General features: G+C 36.8%; 1 protein-coding gene across 10 annotated transcripts in view; it reads left to right on the forward strand.

Moving 5' to 3' along the window:
* Positions 1–20077, forward strand: part of ZNF148 (zinc finger protein 148) — a 128635-nt gene that overhangs the window by 87491 nt on the left and 21067 nt on the right. For all 10 annotated transcript variants that reach the window (XM_037132036.2, XM_037132079.2, XM_037132066.2 and 7 more), the window contains 3 exons: positions 3280–3405; positions 12016–12139; positions 13460–13543. In XM_037132036.2, the coding sequence (XP_036987931.1) occupies positions 3280–3405; positions 12016–12139; positions 13460–13543 (334 nt within the window). The remainder of the gene's footprint in view (positions 1–3279; positions 3406–12015; positions 12140–13459; positions 13544–20077) is intronic.

Here is a 20077-nt window from a genome sequence, read left to right on the forward strand (position 1 = left end):
TTTTACCCAACTGCACGCCCCCCCAACCCAGGATAGTTTTTTTATTATTGGGCCAGAAATAGTGAAGTCAATGTTGGAAAAAAAAGAATTATTCTGCATTCTGGACTTGAGTTAGGGATTGGAATCAGGGAATGGAGTTTTTTCGTATAAAGAGGCCTCTTTATGTTTAGGGTTGGGAAAATGAAAACAGAAATGTCAAAAATGAGAAAAACATCAGAATAATTATGAGATGTACTTTAGAACTAGCAAGAAAGAACCAGCTTTGACTGTGGCAAGGGGTGAGGAAGCATTAACACTACAGGAGCCTTAAGTCCTCTAAGGGTGCTGAGGGAGAAGTTAGGTGAGTGTAGAGGGCAGATACGACCTGAAAGGCAGGTCTCACTTCTTCCCTAGTCTCAAAGTGGGAGGCCCAGAGGACGGGTCACTTGGTGGGTGAGTCTTAGAGTCTTAGGTGTAGAAGGAAAGTCTGGGTTGCCCTGGCCTGTTAACTCAGTTCGTTAGAGTGTCATCCCAATATGCCAAGGTTGTAAGTTTGGTCTCCAGTCATGGCACATATAAGAATCAACCAGTGAATGCATCAATAAATAAAACAACAAATCAATGTTTTTCTCCCCCCCCCCACCTTCCTGTCATGTCTTCTTTTTCTTCTTCCTTCCCCCCTTCTCTAAAAAAATAAAATAAAATAAAATTTTGAAGCCTCAGTTTACTCAAATCTTGTGAAAGAAGGATGGGTAGGGTGATTGACAGTGTTGATGGTATTTCTGGTTTGGTAGTGTGAGAACAGTCTTGAAATTGACCTCTCAAACATAGGCAGGAGGTTTCATGTGGAACTAGGTTAAATAGCAAAATTTAAGTGATGAGGAAGAAATAAAAGGTTTTATTTTTGTTGTTTGTAACAAATTTAACCTACTTCTTAATTTATTGGTTTTCATGATGCTTTAGTAAGGCTTCAAAAATCCAGCAAACTAGTCTTTTCAAATGCCATGCATCTGTAGGTGCTGGATTGATTAATTAATTATATTTCAGTTTATTTAGGTGAAAAGTAACACTGAAAATGACTTCTTTTAAAGGCAGTTCTCAATGAAAGAGTAGATAACTTAGGATGAATTACTGTCTTTTTTGTTATACTTATTTTTCCACGTTTTTATAGATTATATAAAGCTTTCCTTGGGCCAAAGAAGGCTTAAGTTTCCCCAGATTTTTTGCGACTCATTTTTTTCTAGTTGTCTTATTATTACAGAATTGCTTTATGCTTTGAATTTACGAACATCTTTTCTAAGCACTTGAGGCTGAACCATATGCTTTAGTGTGTGGTTGGTGAGATTACTTTATTCCATTTGTGAGCGATAAACCTGTTGGAGTATTCTAAAAATGTAGCTTGCTGTGTGCCTAATACTTTGATCCATTGATATGTTTAGGCTTGGGTCTGTATTTTTACAATATTAAAAATGTTACTTATTTTTGAAAATGGAAGCAGTAATATCATTTTCTGTATACATGGAAATAACTAAAAGGTTCAGATGCATGTATTTATTGTTTTCAGTGTATATAAAGGTTCTTTTTTAATTTATGAATAACTGCTAATTGCAGAACTTATTTGAGCATTTGTTTTACACTCCACTTGACACTTCACTAAAAAGAGTTCCCATTTCTTATTGCTGCATGCTACATTTTCATTGTTCGTTTGCAATCTATTAGCTGACAGAAATGTTGGAACTACTTAAGTGCCAAAGTGAAATAGGACAGAGCCATTCAACAGACGCCTAGATGTTCTGTTGTCATTTCTCCTTGTCTCATACCCAGCCCAAGTGTGTCAGTCTTAGTTTCCACCACCCCAGATGGTAACGTGTCTGTGTGCCTTCCAAATAATGATACCAAGAGAAGCCACAAAGAATGGTCACTACTATTATTCTATAACTGTGGAGTTATTAGCTGCATAATCATTTAAGTCACATTTTTGTGCCAAGGTTCTTCTTAATTTGCGATTCTCATACTGCCTATATTCCAGGAATTTATGAAAGCTTTCAGCTCCTTATTTTGTTAGTCTGAAACCCCTGGCTTATGTTGCATTTTTTCATGAACGCCTTCTACAAAGCTGTGTCTTCCAACTTTACACTATGAATCTGTAAGGTGTTTATAATGTTTCGCATCTATTTAGTGTTATTTCTTAAAAATGTAGTCATTAGCACATTTTACTTTCTGGATTATTATCAAGGATTTTAAAAAATCTTATGAACAATATAAACTTATTTCTCAGTTCTTGAGACTAGAAGTCCAAGGTCACGGTGCCAGCGTGTTAGGGTAAGGGCCCTCTTCCAGACTGCAGACTCTTTGCTGTGTCCTCATACAGTGTGAAGGCCAAATATTTTTCATGTATTTCTTAGCTGGTTGAGTTGAAAGTTTCTTAGTTTTAAGATTCTTGTGTTTTTATTTCAAAGATAGATTGAAAATGTAGCAGTGATGGGAGGGTGACTGAGCACCATCAATTCCTTACGAGAATCGACACTTCCCTTAGTGACCTTAGAACCCTGGGGTATTTTTTTTTTTTTTTTTTGACAAACAACTCTTCATTATCTGTGAGAACTGAGATCTGAAGATAGGTGATATTGTTGACATCTTGATGTTTTTTGTAGTATTTCTATAGTTACTGTGTAGGTAGCATAATGTCTTGTACATGGCAGCCAGCCTAAAGCCATATGCAATTCCATAAACATATTTGGTGGTGGTCTGTTATAGAAGCCAGGAAAATACTGGCCAAAAATATTGTCAAAAGTGTGGTGCTTAAAGATAATTACATTTTTATCGCTTGTCTTGCCTTTCTTTTGATGTGATTACCTTTTAGAATTTTGTGTTTTTCAGATATTTTGTAAATTGAGAGGGAAGCCCCTTGTGAAAAGCACTCTGTCTTCTGCCCAATATTTTATTGATTTTTGGAATTTGACCTTTTTTTGTACGAGTGCTTTTAACTTTTTAGCATTACTTTCCTTAAATGTGGGAGTGAAATTATGTTACTGTCTTGACTTCTGCTTTATGCTGGTAGGTCTTGTAATCATCTTTTCTAGGACTTTTTTTTTACGAGGTAAATGTTTGTAAAATCGTGTTTTATTCCCCAGTTTATGTACTCTTGATTCTGATTCTTCAGTGCTCGGTTTACTTGCACCACACGTGTTACCGTGAGAGCCACATGCCGTAGGGTCAGCGAAGGAGCAAAGGATTGAATGTGCAGTAGCTTTTTGTTACCTGGACTTTTTCTAAAATCGTGTTTTTTTTTTTTAACAGATAAGCGTAAAGCAGGAAATTACTTTTACTGATGTATCTGAGCAACTGATGAGAGACAAAAAACAAATCAGAGAACCAGTAGACTTACAGAAAAAGAAGAAACGGAAACAGCGTTCCCCTGCAAAAGTAAGAGAATACGATTAAGAGGGCGGTCCCTAATTTATTAATCCCAGACTGTTGGTTCATCTTATGGGCAGGCGCCTGACTGGACAGTAAGGCAGGTGTAGAACGCATCACATGGCGTAGCAGATTTGGAATGCTGCGTCAGCTCCGTCAGGAGGAAGGGGTGCATGCCTGCATGGAGGTGGTGGGCCACTGGTTTCCATTTTTTCACTTCTTCTTCACTGTGTCCTTTTTCTAAAAACAAACTTTTCTTTCCCTGTGTCTCTCTTTTCTTTAAAAACTGACAGATGGTATACAGTGAGTGCTTTGCTTTTCATTCATATTAATTTTACTTCGATATGGTTTCAGGAAAAAATTGTGGCATATCTGTATTAGAATAGAATGCAAGCCCCACAAGGGCAGGGACCTGTTTTATTCACAGCTATAACCCAAGATCCTGGAATAGTAGGCATAATACAGTAGATGATAAGTACTTTTTGGGCAATGGAATGGATAAGTATAAATAAGCTAGTGACTCAGTAAACATTATTAGGAATTGTCTGCTTTTTTCCCCTCCTTCAGTACAGCAATAGTTGAATATTTGGCATTCCTACAGAATTTCAGTTCTTGTTTTCCTCTTATAAGGAAGAGGGCTTAAAAAAAAAAAAGATTGTATAACATAACCTTTTATTTTGATGGCTAATTGTTTTTACATTTATTATTTAAATTATAATTATCATTATTAATATATTTTGTATGCTTTTGGGCACAGTGGTGTGTTGGAGCCAGCTGGTACTGCCTTCCCAGAGCTGACTGCTAAGATTGCAGGAATTTTGCAAGTCAGTGCTAAAAGTTTGGTAGCTTAAAAGTAGTCATGGTGAGACTATTTACACTATGGAAATCAGTAAACCCTTCTCAATCTCCTTAACCTGTTGTTAAATATTTACCAACATACACTGCTTTCGGCATACACAAATGTGTCTGTTACAGAAAAGACTGAAAAGTGCAGAGGCTAATACAATAGCCCATAGTCATGTTGCCTGGAGATAACTACCTTAATTTTATGCCATATCCCCTTACTGTCCTCAAATTTGCAGATGAAGAGGACTTTCAGATTTTTAACAGTCAAAATGTGTGTAAGCTATTTTTACATGTAAACTTGTTAATGGTTTTTATAAAGATACTAGTTGCATAATATTCTTTAGATATATCTCATATTCAGTGATTGCTTTATTGTTGGAAAGTTGTATTCTCTTTGCCTTCACTTTACATCATGTTGCACTTTAAATATTTGTACACTACTGAATCAAAGGGCACGAACTTTTAAAAAGGTTTCTTGATAATGTTACTTATTCTGGAAAAATTGTATCAGTTGCTTCCTTCAGTGACCTAAGGAGTGTCCATCCACATTCTCATCAGCCTGGAGAAGGGACTTTGCCTTTTTGGAGCCTAAGATGGGCATCTCAGTATAGTTTAAATTTTAATTTCTTTAGTTACTAGCTATACTAAATTTCGTTTTTAGTAATTATTGGCATTTTGTATTTCGTGTTTTCTGAAATCCCTCTCTCCTCTTTTCTAGGAGTTAGTGCTTTTCTGAGCAATTTATGTGATACTTTTTGTTTTTGTGGGGTTTTTTTTATTAATGAATTATCAGGTTCTTTATTAAAGAACCATACCAGGTTTGGAGGAAAAAATTAATTTCTAAAATGGTTTGTGATAGTGACTATGCTACCTTGGGTTCACTACTGATCTATGAGAAATTTATTTCAAGTCTAAAAACAACAAAGATATGTAAGGTCTGTATTTTCTTTGATATTTTATTGTCATGTTTTTATGGTGCTGTTCTTCACTGTAATGTATTCTGAAATACTGACTAAAACTCCTACTAGTATCTTTACTTAGTAGAGTCTTATTTGGTAGTATGTTCTAGGTGTTTGTAAGTATAGAGATTGGATTTTTATAGGGTTTAAGCTATTTTACTTTCTGTTTGAGATAGTTAAATTCATTTATAATGTATTATATTTCTAAAGGTATTAAAGTATTAATATATCTCTGTAGTTGCTAGATGAAAGATTTGGCTTAGTCTAAGCATATTTTATATAAGAAAATACTTTGGGGCAGCCTTTTTAGGGAATTCTTAGGACAGTGAAATGATCAGAAATACTGTTTGGCAGACAGGATATGAGAATAACAATTATTTTAAAATTGTTTTGATGTGTTACATGTAATGGACAGAGAGTGGTTGTGGCCTGTGTTTAACACAGGTCTGTGCTCTCTGGGTGGACAGCATTGTGTCTGGAGTTTTAGAACTATGAAGCATAATCAGTGAGTTATTCTACATTTTCTCAGGCTTGTGCTTAAAAATTTGTGCTTCTGATTTTTCATTATACTCTTTCTGCCCTTTTGAATGAAGAGCAGTAAAAGCTTATTCCAGATTTATAAATCAGTGTGTTGCTTGTTTTAAATTCCTTAAAGCCCACTAAAAATTTATCAAGAATTTTAATTTATTAGGCTTAGAGGACTCCACTCTCCCCCAGCCTCTTTCCCAAATCTTGAATATTTCCATTGTGACAGTTTTTAATATGTTGTCACCATAGTGACTATTTTTAGTATGTTGTCACCATTGTGTCACATTAGATTGGGGATTTGTACAGGAAATATAACTAAAGTGATGTGATAGCCTTAAGTAAAAATATCAGAGCTTATAATATCCATATAAATGTGGCTCCCTTCCAGATACGCTTTGTGATGTGAAGTTCTGTGTTGTTAGATCATCTGTAGCCGCTAAGGGTTTTAATCAGTAATTGCTTTCTGAGCCTTTGTCATGGCAGAGCCTAGTTATCTTAAGGTAGATTTGATACTTGAAAGTTGCCAAAATACACTTGGCGTCATGTCTGTAGAAGAAGGGGCTCATCGAGTTAGGGAATGTGACCTAGGTCAAGTTATTTGATACTCTCATGGAGTAAGCTATTTTATGAAAGTAAATTTTTTACATGTCACTTTTAAATGTCAGATTTTATTTTAATCACTTTGGTGGAAATCTTTAATGTGTTTTTTCTTTCTAAATATAGTGCATTTGAACATGATTCAGCTTTTAACGTATTAGGGTTGATGTTGAAAACATTTTTTTAAATTGTACGTATTGTAAGGAAGCCCTCTGAGAGGACTGAGATCCTGGGGCTTTCTTCCCCTTTCCCCGAAAGGGGACTGCTAGGTTTCATTCCTTGACTGCTTATAATAGTTGAGCTGTCTCATTCCTTCATGCCGTGATACTCAGTTTTACCTTGCTGTACCTATGTGGCCACTTAACATTATATTCCATTGCCCCTTTGAATCTGTTTTTGTTTTGCTGTGGATTAGGACTGCAGAACAGTAAAGTTATTAGCAATGCATGAAAAGTCTCCGTGGACCTAATTCTGGCCCAGTGCATTGGTGTCAGTGGTTCTCCATCCTGACTGTGCATTGAAAGTCACCCGCAGAGCTTCTCCAGTCATGGACACCCAGGCCCCAGCACTAGAGACTCTTATTCAGAGGATTTCCCCTTATACGTTAGATAGTTCAAGGTGATTATGATTTATGTTTAAGCTTGGGAATTTCAAGTCTTGATGCTAGAAGTTTTTGTAGAAATGAAGTCTTATCACCTGGCTTTGCTGTTGACTTAATAGGTGATTGGGACATAATATTTTCCACCACAGAAGATCATATGAGGGTTGTTGAGTTAATACTGATGGACTCTAAGAACGCTTTCCAGGAAAATACTGTGTTACTTCAACATTGTATACACTTTATGCATCTTTCAAATTCCTTAGTAATTTAGTGAAATAGAGCACAGGGTACTTTTTTAATTACCTACTTCTCCTTATTTTGAAAAGCATCTCCTTTTTCATCCTGTCAGCGAATAATTTTTGTGTCTATGATATGCCAGGGTCTCTTTCCGAATAAAGGAACTGGGTTTGCTTGTTATAACACTGTAGGTGCTCTGAACAGAAATTGATTATTCAAAGTTATTCTGGACTCAGGAAGAACATATTCCACAAGTCAAATCAATTTTAAATTATTTAGAGAATTCTTTCCTGACAATTTATTATATACCATTGGTTCCCAGAAGACTTTTGTGATTTTGATACTAAAATTGAATGATAGAAAATGAGGAAAAGTGAGTTAAAAGCAATAGAGATGCTAGATGCTTACTATGACTGGGCATGTGTCTTCCTTTGTCATGTTTGCTGATGTAATGGTGGAAGAAGTGGCTTTGAAGATGAAGTACTGATTCAAGACCAGGGAGTGGAAAAAGGGAGTAATAGTTATGAGAAGACTGAAGAAGAAAATTAGTAAAAGAAGGCATTAGAATTGTACTTACCCATTTTCCCATGGAATTGTAGGATCTGAGTAAATAATTTTTTCACAGAATTGAACTGTAATTTAAAAATACTTTGATGTTAAGCTTTCTTTAAAAATTATCCCATACTTGTTTGCCTACTATTTAAAAAACATGAAATAGCCTTTTGTAAAAGGGTCACTATACTGAACATCTGTTACTGTACCATGATTATGATGTGTGTATTTTGTGTTCTCCCACAGTCAAACGCTTGCCATTCAAAAACAAAATTTGTCAATATGTAAAATTTAATATTGAGAGGCAGCAAAAATCCTGAAGAAGAAAGAAAGTGGCAATGTGAGGATGGGATCTTAGAGTTAACCAGGACAGTCAAAATGAGGTGGTTATTGCCCTGGATGACTTGGTTATTTTATTGTATGGCTTTGGGGTTGCACTGTTCTCCCATTTCTAACTGGATTTGAACCCTCCTCTGCCTTCTAAGAGAGCAAAGCTTTCTCACTGAGTGGTGTCACATTTCAGTTATTCAATGGCTGTGACCCTTGAATACTAAAAAAAAATCTCTGAATTGAATAGGCAGAGCTTAGTTCTTTGCCCAACTAAAGTTGGTTATTATTGTTGGTGTTATTCCTTACCAAAGAACATGCTTATTGATTTTAGAGAGAGGAGAAGGGAGGGAAAGAGAGAGGGAGAGAAGAAACATCAGTGTGAGAGAGAAACATTGGCTGGCTGGCTGCCTGTCCTATGCACCCGGACTGGGGGCCTAACCTACACCCTAGGCACCTGCCCTTAAAAGGTATCAACCCCCTGACCTTTTGGTTTACAGGATGATGCTCTAACCAAGCAAGCCACAATGGCGAAGGCAAAGTCGGTATATTATTTAAGATAACCATCACTATACATATAGACAGCTAGGTGAGAATATATTGGCTCAGGACAAAAACACAACTACTAATGGACCATGAACTAAAGAGAGCAAATTAGCTGAGTTCCATCTGGTACTGAATTTTTTTACTGAAAAATTCTGTTTTATGTTTATTAAACTATTAAGAAAAAATCAGGTATGTTGAGTATTATTTAGACTATTACTAATTTCTCCACTCTTGATAAAGCCTGATTGCTTAGTCTTTATAATATACCATATATCTTCAAAAGAATCAGTGATAGGAGGCAAAGATAAATCATGTGGTGATATAGGGGGCACCTCAGAATTTAAACTTTGAAATTTCAAGTTCTTCAGTTGTAATGTTGTTCATATATTGAATGGAAAAAGAGAAGCAGAACTATTTTAGGATACTAGTAGCAAGTAAGACAGCTAATCTCTAAGACAAGCACACTTAACTGGTAGATTACATTCTACTAAAAGATCTTGAAAGAGGGGGTGTGAATAAGAAAAAAGGAGCTCACTCTATACCAAGGAGAAACGTTTTACCTGCATTGATTTGCCATTTCTGTTCCACTGGGGGACTTAGTTCTTTGCATAGTCACCTCTTTGTGGCACTACTTAGTGACTTTGAAAAATTAAAAAATATATTACTTCTTATAAAAAGTTTTAAAAAGAATAAAGTGTTAAGCTTGTGAGAATGTCTGGCATGCCTAGCAGGTGGCCAGATCAGTAGACATGTGTAGCATCCTGTTATGTTCCAGACACTGTTTTTGGACACTGGGTTTATAGTGGCAAGTGAGACATAAGAGTCAGGCAGTTACATTTACAACAGATTACAGACTGGAAGAGCCACTGGTGGACTTCTGAGGTGAGGTGAATTTTATTTTGTGAGATGAATTTTACTTTGTGTCCTTTATACAAAGATGTTTGCTACTCTAGCCTAAAAAGAAAAGAAAGAATGAAAATTAAATGTAAATGCCTAAAAATTTGATGTTTTTGTCTTTGAACTTTATAAATATGCTGAATTTTTAGTCTACTATTCACAAGCCAGTGTTAGCTGTTTCATCCATAGAATCCACCTTGAATTAAGGCTTGAATCCACAATGAAAGGCAGCATTACTTCTAGTGACAGAAAACAATGACCTAGACCTCCTTAACTCCTCATAAAAAGGCTTTGTACTGTCAAGATTACATCCGTTTCACACTAAGTAACTCGGGCCAGATTCGTTCCCCACAGAGCCTTCCCTTGCAGCTGCTGTGCCACAGAAGCTATTGAGCTGCCATGTTTTCTGGCACATAGATCTTATTTACCAACATACGTGAAAAAATACCTTGTACTATATTGTTGTTAGTTCTGTTATATAAAATGTTTAATATCTTTTTGTTATCTTTTTATGTTAGAAATATTTTGAATCATTTTAAAACATTTTGTGGGGGTTTTTTTTGTACGGTGTTTACTTGCATATTGTTTTGTGACTTGGAAACGTTGAAAAAATTTTAAATTGACTGGCCAGAGATGAAACTTTTCATTCTCAGTGACTGACCCTCTGTAGGAGCTGTGGCACCCACTTCGTTCGCCTGCCAAGTGTTTCCCTCTGACTTTGGTGCGCAGACTTTGAGGCATTGTTGACCACTTTGGCCATTTGCCCCTAACCCAAAAGCCCTGTGTAATTTGCGTAATAATTACCATTGATTTACATACAGTATAGATGAATTGTCTTCCTGAATTTAAAGTTAAAGAAGCATTTAAAAAAAATTAAAGCCTTTTTTTCCTTACCTGTTTCTCTTCTCCAGGGTGGAGAAGGAGTCAGTGTGTATTCACATACTCTAATCAGTGTCCAAGGGCTCTGTATTTTTAGGGTGTTTCCCAGATTGCTCCACCCTGTGCGGGACACCATTTCTTCGCTCCCCTCCACAGACCCCCACCTCCAATACTGAGTGCCTCTCCCTTGCCAAGCTCCTCCTGATCTTGTCTCCTAGTTTTATATGCTTATCTGTAAATCGTGCTCTGCCATTTTTCTTCTCTCAATAATGAAAAAGGGATCATTGATGATTTTCACTCTGCCACTTGTCTGTTGAGGAAGGCAGTTACTAATGTTGCCCATGGAACAAATGGTTGAAGAACGGGAATGCGTGAAGTTTAAGTGCGGCTGCTCTCTGGCGCTGTCCAGTCAGGTCCCCGTGTGCTCAGCCTGAGAGGCCCAGGAAGATGAGGCTGACCACTCTGCCACCTTTCTTTCCCTTACCCACTCAAATTCATTTATTCAACAAATATTTTTAGGAATGCTCTTAATAAGTTTAGTAGTCCTGAAATAACCTTAGAGATCCTGGACTCGTCCAGACCAGACTCTAAATTCTATCCTAGGATGAGTTAAAAACTTTTTTCTGGTCAGTGGAAGGAAGGAAGGAGGGAGGAAAGAAAGGAAGGAAATGTAATAGGCAAGCATGTATGTGGTTTAGAAAAGTGTTTTAAGTATGTTCAATATAAAGTCTCTTTCTCACCTTATCTCCGGTTTGCCAAGTTTCCCAGCCATCACAACTGAGGTTATGTACATTTTATTATTATTTTTTTAATTTTATTTATCTTTAGAAGGGAAGGGAAGGTGAGAAGGAGAGAAATATCAATGTATGGTTGCTTCTGGTGCATCCCCTGCAGGGAACTGGCCTGCAACCCAGGCATGTGCCCTGATGGGGAATCGAACCGCGATCTTTTTGGTTCATAGGCCCGTGCTCAATCCACTGAGCTACACCAGCCAGGGTGAGGTTATGTACATTTTATATACATCCTTTAAAATAGTTTTATGTATATACAAACACACACACACACACACCCACACCTACCTGTAGGAACTCTCTTGTATACAAAAATTAGAAAAATTATATACTGGATTCTGAACTTTGCTTTTTTTACTTAATAAATCCTGGACCTCTTTCCATATTAGTATATAGAGAGCTTTCTCATTTTACTTTATAACCACATGATACTAAAGTGTATTAATTTTCTATGATTTATTTAACCAGTCCTATAGTGAACGATATTTATGCTATGTCTAAAACATAAGACTTTTGTTTTGCATGTGTAAGAATTTGAAATTGAAAATAAAGCGATACTCACCCTAACAGAACACTTAGGGACTCTATTAGACATCAGCTTTAGAGAGGAGGGACAGAGTACTAAGATAGTATGTAACCAGCTTCCACGGTTTTATTAGTGATCTGACCCATTCCGAATCACATGTTCCTTACCATTAATGATAATGTTATTCTAACAGCCTTTTCAAAATTATTTAGGAAAAAATATTTCATAGTCTCTGGTGAACATTGTTTGCATTAAAAGACATTATATTTTTTATAAATTAGTGTTACATTTTAAAAACTTCTTCCTTTTGTTTTTACCTTTTTTTTAAACTAGATTCTTACAATAAATGAGGATGGATCACTTGGTTTGAAAACCCCTAAATCTCACGTTTGTGAGCACTGCAATGCGGCCTTTAGAACGAACTATCACTTACAGAGACATGTCTTCATTCATACAGGTATTTCTTGATTTAAAATGGGCTTATGTCCATTAAAATATCTTTGTTATTTTCACTTTTGTGTATATGTCATTCATTCCTAAGACCATAGCTAACCTGGCATTTCAAATCAGAGATTTCATAAGGCCAGAATGTCAGGAGGAAATTAGGAAAAACTTCAAATGAGAAAATAATTAGCATGGATGTGTAAAATTAATTAATCTTAATTGGACACTTAGTTGGCTTAATGTGTTCTTTTTAGCTAGAGAAACAGTTAAAGAATGTATTATTGAAAGCCTATCAGCATTTATTTTCCTATGCATGAAATCCAGATGGAGCTTGAAATACGAATTTGGGAATCAGATATAAAAAATTATAATTAAGAACATGAAATTATAGAGAGCAGAACTAAAAGACTGATTACACATCTTTGGGGAGACAGATTAGACACGTAAGTTGAATTGGGGGCCAGTGGGGAGACAGCAATGAGGTGGATTTGATGAACTAGGAAAGGACGGTGGTCTCAGAAGCCGAAAGCAGAGAGAATACCGAGGAGGGTACGATCAACAGTGGCATAACCTTCGGAGAGCGTAGAGAACCAAGAAACAAAATCAGAATAAGTAGCAAGGAGGTAGATAATGAGTAGCTTTTTAAGCGAGTGTCAGGGTTACAGCACAAGTGGGTAGTAAAGAGTTTGGGACACAGGATAGACTCTTTTAAAGAAGGTATGGTGTAAAGGCAAGAAAGTAATGGAGGAGTGTCTGAGGATTTCTGGAAAGTTTCTTTGCATAGAGCAGACCAAAGAATACTTTCCTTAAAAGGAAAACCTCCCAGCAGAGTGGGAATGTTTGAAGATACAGGGTTTTGTTTATTTTTAAGGATGTTTAGAAAGTTCTGAAAGTTCTGGAGAAAACAGGTAAATGGGCATAAAGTGATGGTTAGCCACAGGGAACAACATGAGTGGGTCTTCCCCCGGACTAAAAGGAAGAAAACGTGTTTAAGACACACTTCCATAACCTGTAGAGTCCCTTCTAGCTTCATCCTTTTTAAATTCTATTTTAAGTTGTTTTACATCATTTTTTTTAATCCCTTAAAGGCTAGATAGAGATCAAATTTAGTCTCACTTTTGTGTGACTATGAGGATGGGAATTTTAAAAGAGTTTTGGGGAAAAATGAGAGGAAATAAAATTCTGTTAAGTTAATGAACAATTTAAAACATTTGTATGGATAATTTGGAATTTTCTAGAATTTGGGCTTCTAAGATTTATCTTTCTTCAGAAATAGTAACTATAAACTGTGTTTAATCCAGTAACTAATTTGTGGATATGAAATTATTTTAAGGCGAAAAACCATTTCAATGTAGTCAATGTGACATGCGTTTCATACAGAAGTACCTGCTACAGAGACATGAGAAGATTCATACTGGTGAGTGTTACCACCTTACTAGGGTCATTCCACTGTGTCCCACATGTAGGAAGAGTCTCAGTGAGGAACAACAGCTCGTTGCCACTTTTGTTAGTTTTGTTTCTGAAGAGTATATAGCATGGCTCATCTTTTTTCTTCTTGCAGTAAGCCAATGTTAATTGTTGAGACTTGCCTTTAATGTCCAAGCCCAATAAATTACCTTGAAATAGGGTTTTATAATAACTTAAAATATACTTAAAGTGACAAAAGGAAGTTTTTGTGAAATAGCTGTTTCCTTAGAGGTTTAATAAGTTTAGGTAAAAATTATCATTTACATCAATTAGTTTGGGGAATGGGAGCCAAATTTCTGAGTCCTGACCTAGCAGCCATGCCACTTTTTTTCTTACTATTTCATATCTTTCGCTTGCTGTGTCAAGAAAGTTGTAATCCTAGTAAGTTGGAAGCTTTGAGTTTTTAAGTTGTTAATGATTTAGAACCAAATATTTTGGAAGATTACTATAAAGGAATCCATTTTAGAGCAAACATTTATTCATTTACTTTTGACTAGTTTTGTATGTAATCTACATTTCATAGACTTGTTAGCTTTTGATTTTTGAGGTCTCTAAAAATGGCAGAAGTGTTTCTGTAGAATTTATTTTCTGTGTTTTGCTTTTCGTGATATTGTAAAAGTACAGGTGGTGGATTTGTATAACTTTGATTCTTACATTTAAATAGAATTGAGAATGATGATATGTGAATATGAAAAATATTAAAGTTCTTCATATTTCTTTATATTAAGTACTTAAACGAGTACTTGCCTGGTGGTGTTACTGAGATGTGTTCTCATGGTGCCTGCTGTGCCCATGCAAGGGGGTCCTTGGATAGTTTGTCACACAGGAGAAGCAGCCTTTTCCGCCTAACAGGTTCCCTTCCCTTTCCTTACCTCTAATGAGGAAGCGTGACTGTGGTCCGTCTCTTTAAATAAAACTTCAACTATGCAGCATATCTGTGTGCTTTGATGTTCTACTTTTCAAAAATTATTATTATGCACACCACCATTTTCAGTTTCTTAAGTAAACATTTATTCATCGCTTCCAGATGGAAGGGAGTACACTACGCATTTTGGGAAAAAGAACAACTGTTTCAATTTTATTGTGACTTATAACTAAATTTAAATTTCCATATAATAATAAAACTGATCAGATGATAAATGGAAGTGGTTAACTATTTTTGTGTGTTTTTAATACTTGCTAGAGTTTGATGATTTACTCATTCATTCAACAGAACAGTATTTTTTAGGCACCAGAAATACTGAGGTGAAGCAGTTTCCTTGGAGCTTACGTTCTCATGGTAGAGATACACATATGAACAAGCACAATGTAATAAGTATTGTCGAGTTTTACACAAAATGCTGTTGTGCCCTGAGGAGGAGCCAGATGTGCTGTCTGTTGAAGGTTACACAGGCAGGCAACACACAAAAACTGGAGGGGGCCCAGTGAAGGGTGTGTGTGCGCATGTGTGTCTGAAAAATATTTTTGAAACAGCGCTTACCCTCACTGCATGCACTTTGCTGTTTTCTATTTTGTTTTGGCAAATTCTTTTTTAAAGTGCCGGTCATAATCTTGTAATCTCACTGTTTGGGAAAGCAACTCTGCTAGGTGTTGGGGAATCTTAAAAACCAGATGTTGTACTAAATGTTTTGTTAAATAACTCATTTATTCCTCACATTAATCTTGAAAGAGAGGGACCATTACTATTCCCATTTTTTAGAAGTGAAGACACTTTCCTAAATTTATATGACCTAGTATATGATGGAGCCAAGGTTCCAGCTCAAGTCTCTGTGACTCCAGAGTACACGTGTGGGACTAGAAGCAGAATAATATCTTTGGGCCTTTTTGAGGTTTTCTTGCTCTGCTATCAGGCCTCCCTATGGGTTTGGTAACATCTGAAAGGGGCTGAAGCAAAGGCTGAAGTTCTCATGTGAAACCTCAAACATTTAGAAGAAGATAAGGAGTTGAGAGGAACCAGGGCAAACCAGTGATTATGGCTCCTTCACAGAAAGAAGTTTCTTTTGATGAGACTCAGCTTTACCCCATTGGCCCTGTGCCCTCCCCTCATCACTGTATGTGGAACTGCTGGTGTAAGGAGTCTGGATTTGCCTTCTTCTTCATTTTCTTGATGCTTCTTATAGACTCTTTCTGAAAACACTGAGATATTTTTGTCTTATAATCAGAATACCTATAAGATATATTTAGAACCACAATATGTTCTCCATTTTTCATTTTTCTGTTCTTACTATCCATTCTTTCATGTTTTTTTTATTTATCTTTAGAGGGGAAAGGAAGGAGAGAGGGAGAGAAACATCAGTGTGTGGTTGCCTCTCGTGTGTCCCCTGCTGGGAACTGGCCTGCAGCCCAGGCATGTGCCCCAACTGGGAATTGAACTGCGATCCTTGGGTTTGCAGGTCTGTTGTGCTCAGTAGAGCATTATACACCAGCCAGGGCGTTCTTTCATGTTTTAAATGGCTTTTATTTTCGGAGGGATGTTGTGCCCTAAAGTATGCTCATGTCAAAGCTTCCTCTCTGTAGGCTCTTAGTTTAGAAAAATGCACTGAAATAGTTATTGCAATTTAAAAGATTTTGTGTGTTTATCTACTTTTAAATTGTCGAGAAGGTAATGAGTCACCTATCAACTGATCCTCAAAGGTTCTGTGGTAAGAAGAACTACCAGTTCTTACAAACTTTATTTTCCTTTTGCCTCCCTCATCCTTTTAGATCTTCTTATACTGTCTCCTCTAGTCTCCCACCCCCCCAAGCTCATTTTCTCCTTCATTTGCAACATGATTAAAAATCATTACCTGCTGCTCCTGCCACCAATAAAGAAATCCTCTGAGGCTTTTAAAAACCAAGAATGGCTTCAACTGGCCTGGCTGAGCAATTGTCCTGCAAACTGAAAGGTCACTAGTTCGATTCTAGGTCAGGGCACATGCCTGGGTTGCGGACCCAGTCCCCAGTCGGGGGCATGTGAGAGGCAACTGATCGATGTCTCTCCCACATGTAGATGTTTCTCTTCCTCTCCCTTCTCTCTAAAAATGAATAAATAAAATCTGGAAAAAATGTAGTTTGATATGGTTTTCAAATAGAAAAATCTGAAACAATCTGGTCAGACTTAACACCTCATTGTCTTTCTTTAAATGTAGGCTAGCCTGCAAAATACCACTTGAAGCGAGAGTACTTTTTCATCCCAAGGCAGGTCCTTGAAAGTCTGGTTGAAGCTTTATTTTTTTTTAGCCTAAGGCATTGAAAACTGTCAAAATGCAAATATCCTTGGGATTGCTATTTTTGGTAATTATGGGAGACTTATATCTTGTGAATATATTATAGATCTGCTTACAGTATGTTTGGGGATATGGGAGAGAAGGTGAGTACTTGAAGCAAAGGTTGACGATAATAATTCTAATCAATCCTTTTGTTTAGGGTCAGAATTATTGCTCAGGTACACACCAAGCTTAAATACCATCACTGAAAGATTTACTTTGTGATCCGGTGCTTTTATCAAAGGTGCCATTTCTTCTGCATTTTCAAATGCATGTACAGAATAAATGTTAGAGTTGTCTTGTCTTCTGGAGGAAAACCTTGTCACCATTTTGCTCCAAGGAAATGCCAGTCTTATGGCCATGAAGAGGGAGTGTGGGTTTGAGGACTAAAGAAACTTAAGTACAATTTTTAATATTTTATTCAAATTTTCTTTTTAAGTATATTTTATTGATTATGCTATTAAGTTTTCCCAATTTTTCTCCCTTTATCCCCTCTCCACCCTGCATCCCCCCATCCCACCAGCATTCCCCCCTCCCCTTAGTTCATGTCCGTGGGTTGTACATATAAGTTCTTTGAGTCCTGTTTCCTACACCATTTTTGACCTCTCCCCATCTATTTAATGCCTACCAGTTATGCTGCTTCTTCGCTGTACCTTTTCTCCCCTGTTCCTCCCCTCCCCCTCCCCACTGAAAATCCTCCATGTGATGTCCAGTTCTCTGATTCTGTTCCTGTTCCTGTTCTATTTATATGGTTTTTGTTGTTTTTCTTTCTTTTTTGGGTTCATTTGTTGATAGTTTTGAGTTTGTTGTCATTTTACTGTTCATATTTTTTATCTTATTTTTCTTAGATAAGTTATTTTAACATTTCATATAATAAGGGCTTGGTCATGATGTACTCCTTTAACTTGACCTTATCTGGGAAGCACTTTATCTGCCCTTCCATTCTAAATGAAAGCTTTGCTGGATAGAGTAATTTTGGATGTAGGTCCTTGCATTTCATGAGTTGGAATACTTTTTTCTAGCCCTTTCTTGTCTGTAAAGTCTCTTTTGAGAAATCAGCTCATAGTCTTATGGGGACTCCTTTGTAGATAACTCTCTCCTTTCCCTTGCTTCTTTTAGGATTCTCTCCTTTAATCTTTCTTGCTCTTGTTCTTTTCCTTCTGGCACCCCTATAATTTGGATGTTGGAATGTTTCAGGTTGTCCCAGAGGTTTGTAAGACTTTCTTCACTTTTTGGAATTCTTGTTTCTTCATTTTGTTCCAGTTGGATGTTCATTTCTTCCTTTTGTTCCAGATTGTTGATTTGAGTTCTTGTTTCTTTTTTTGTCATTATTGGTTCCCTGAATAGTTTGCTTTATTTCACTTTGGGTATCCTTCATTTGTTCCTTCATTTTTCAACCAAGCGCAATCAGTTCTGTGAGCATTTTCATTACCAGGGCTTTAAGTTCTCCATCAGATGGGTTGGCTATCTCCTCATTGCTTAGCTCTGTTTCTGAAGTTCTGCTCTGTTCTTTCATTTTGGCCCTATTTCTCTGTTTGGGGCACCTGTTAAGTTGTAAGGGGGCTGGGCCTTCGATATTCGCCAGGGTGGGCAACTCTCATTGCTGTGCTGCAATGCTGCCTGTGGGGGAGGGGACAGCGAAGGAACAATGTAGCTTGTCTGCTCGACTCTAGCCCACTTTCCAGTGAGCTCTCCTGTGAGACTGGGAGTGTCTCCCGCCTCAGCAACCACCGTAGTCCACAGCCAGCTCTGAGTCTCAGTTTCCCCTTAAGTCAGCCCCACCCGCATGGTCCACTGCCTCACCATGGGTTCTCTCTGTCGCCACCTTATCTGGTCTGGTTGTTCTGTGTGACTGTTTTTAATTCTGTGGTTGTTGGAGTTTGATTTTCTGGCACTTCTGGTTGCTGATTTTGGATTAATTGTTATCCTCCTTTTGGTTGTGCAAGGAAGTGAAGGGTTTCTACCTACACCTCCATCTTTGCTGGAACTGTTTTTCTAAATTTCTCTAAAGAAGTTACAGAGTACCTGTCCTGATAGTCTAACTCTTGTAACAAATTATGCTTGTTTTATATAGTTGTGACAGTTTTCATAATTTACTTTTTATTTCATTAGTTAAAATTTTATTAAACCATTTCTGTGTATAGGAAAGTTTTTTAAAATTGATTTTATAAATCCTCCCCCAAATTAAAGGGACTTTGAAACTAAACCAAATTATTCAGAATTATGCATATACATCAGAATTTTTTTAAGGCTTTAGTTCTTGAATGTGTACCATTTTATAGATAAAAATATAGTAAGAAACACTAGAAAACATATCTCCTAAGTAAGCATTTTTTACACCTGAAAACATGTACATCTTCTTTTCCTCTTAGCCATGATGTTTGCTCATAACCATACCATGTTAAATAGCTGAATAGTAGCATTATTTTTTTTCTGAAAGATTTTATTTATTTATTTTTAGGGAGAAAGAGATGGAGAGACCCATCAATGTGTGGCTGCCCCTCTGTAACCCACTGGGGACCTGGCCTGCAACCCAGGCATGTGCCCTGACTGGGAATCAAACCAGCAACCCTTTGGTTCTCAGGCTGGGTGCTCAATCTACTGAGCCACACCAGGCAGGGCACATTATTATTTTTTAAACCAGTTGGGCTAGTGGGATGGAGTTAGAGAGAATGTTGATTCACCCTTGACTAAGTTAGCTCAACACCTTGTATTTCCTTCAGCATGGTTCAGTTATTAATAAAAATTATGGTTTTCCTCTTAATATTTTAGTGCCCTAATTTATAGTTTATTAGCTATAATGGAGAAGCCTTATTAAGAGAAAATGTTACAGACCTAATTATGGTTTAACTCTTATTTGGAAGATGAAGGAACTGAATTCTGTTTGTGCTAGTGAGAGTGTTGCCTCCGTTATAAACTCTTGGCCTTGTAATCGCTGAAGCCAGACAGTGCTGGCGTGGATAGAGCTTGTCAAGAGAGATTAAGCAGGGAAGTACAGATGGCTGTGACTGCCATTCTCTGCTTTAACAAAGCTTTCAGAAACCAGGTTATTTTAATCTACAGCACTGTTGATAATTCACACTAAAAGATTTGAGTACACATAAAACACATGTAAAAGTTTTACACAATGTAACATAACATCTCAGTAAAGGTAAAAGAAATCATACAAATATGTGTACATACATACAAAACACTGCACCATACTTAAAGGTTTTCTGGTGTGTTTTTTAAAAAATATA

Source organism: Artibeus jamaicensis, unplaced genomic scaffold (assembly GCF_021234435.1).
Source record: "Artibeus jamaicensis isolate MK-2021 breed Jamaican fruit bat unplaced genomic scaffold, CSHL_Jam_final contig_793, whole genome shotgun sequence".
NCBI classification, from domain to species: domain Eukaryota; kingdom Metazoa; phylum Chordata; class Mammalia; order Chiroptera; family Phyllostomidae; genus Artibeus; species Artibeus jamaicensis.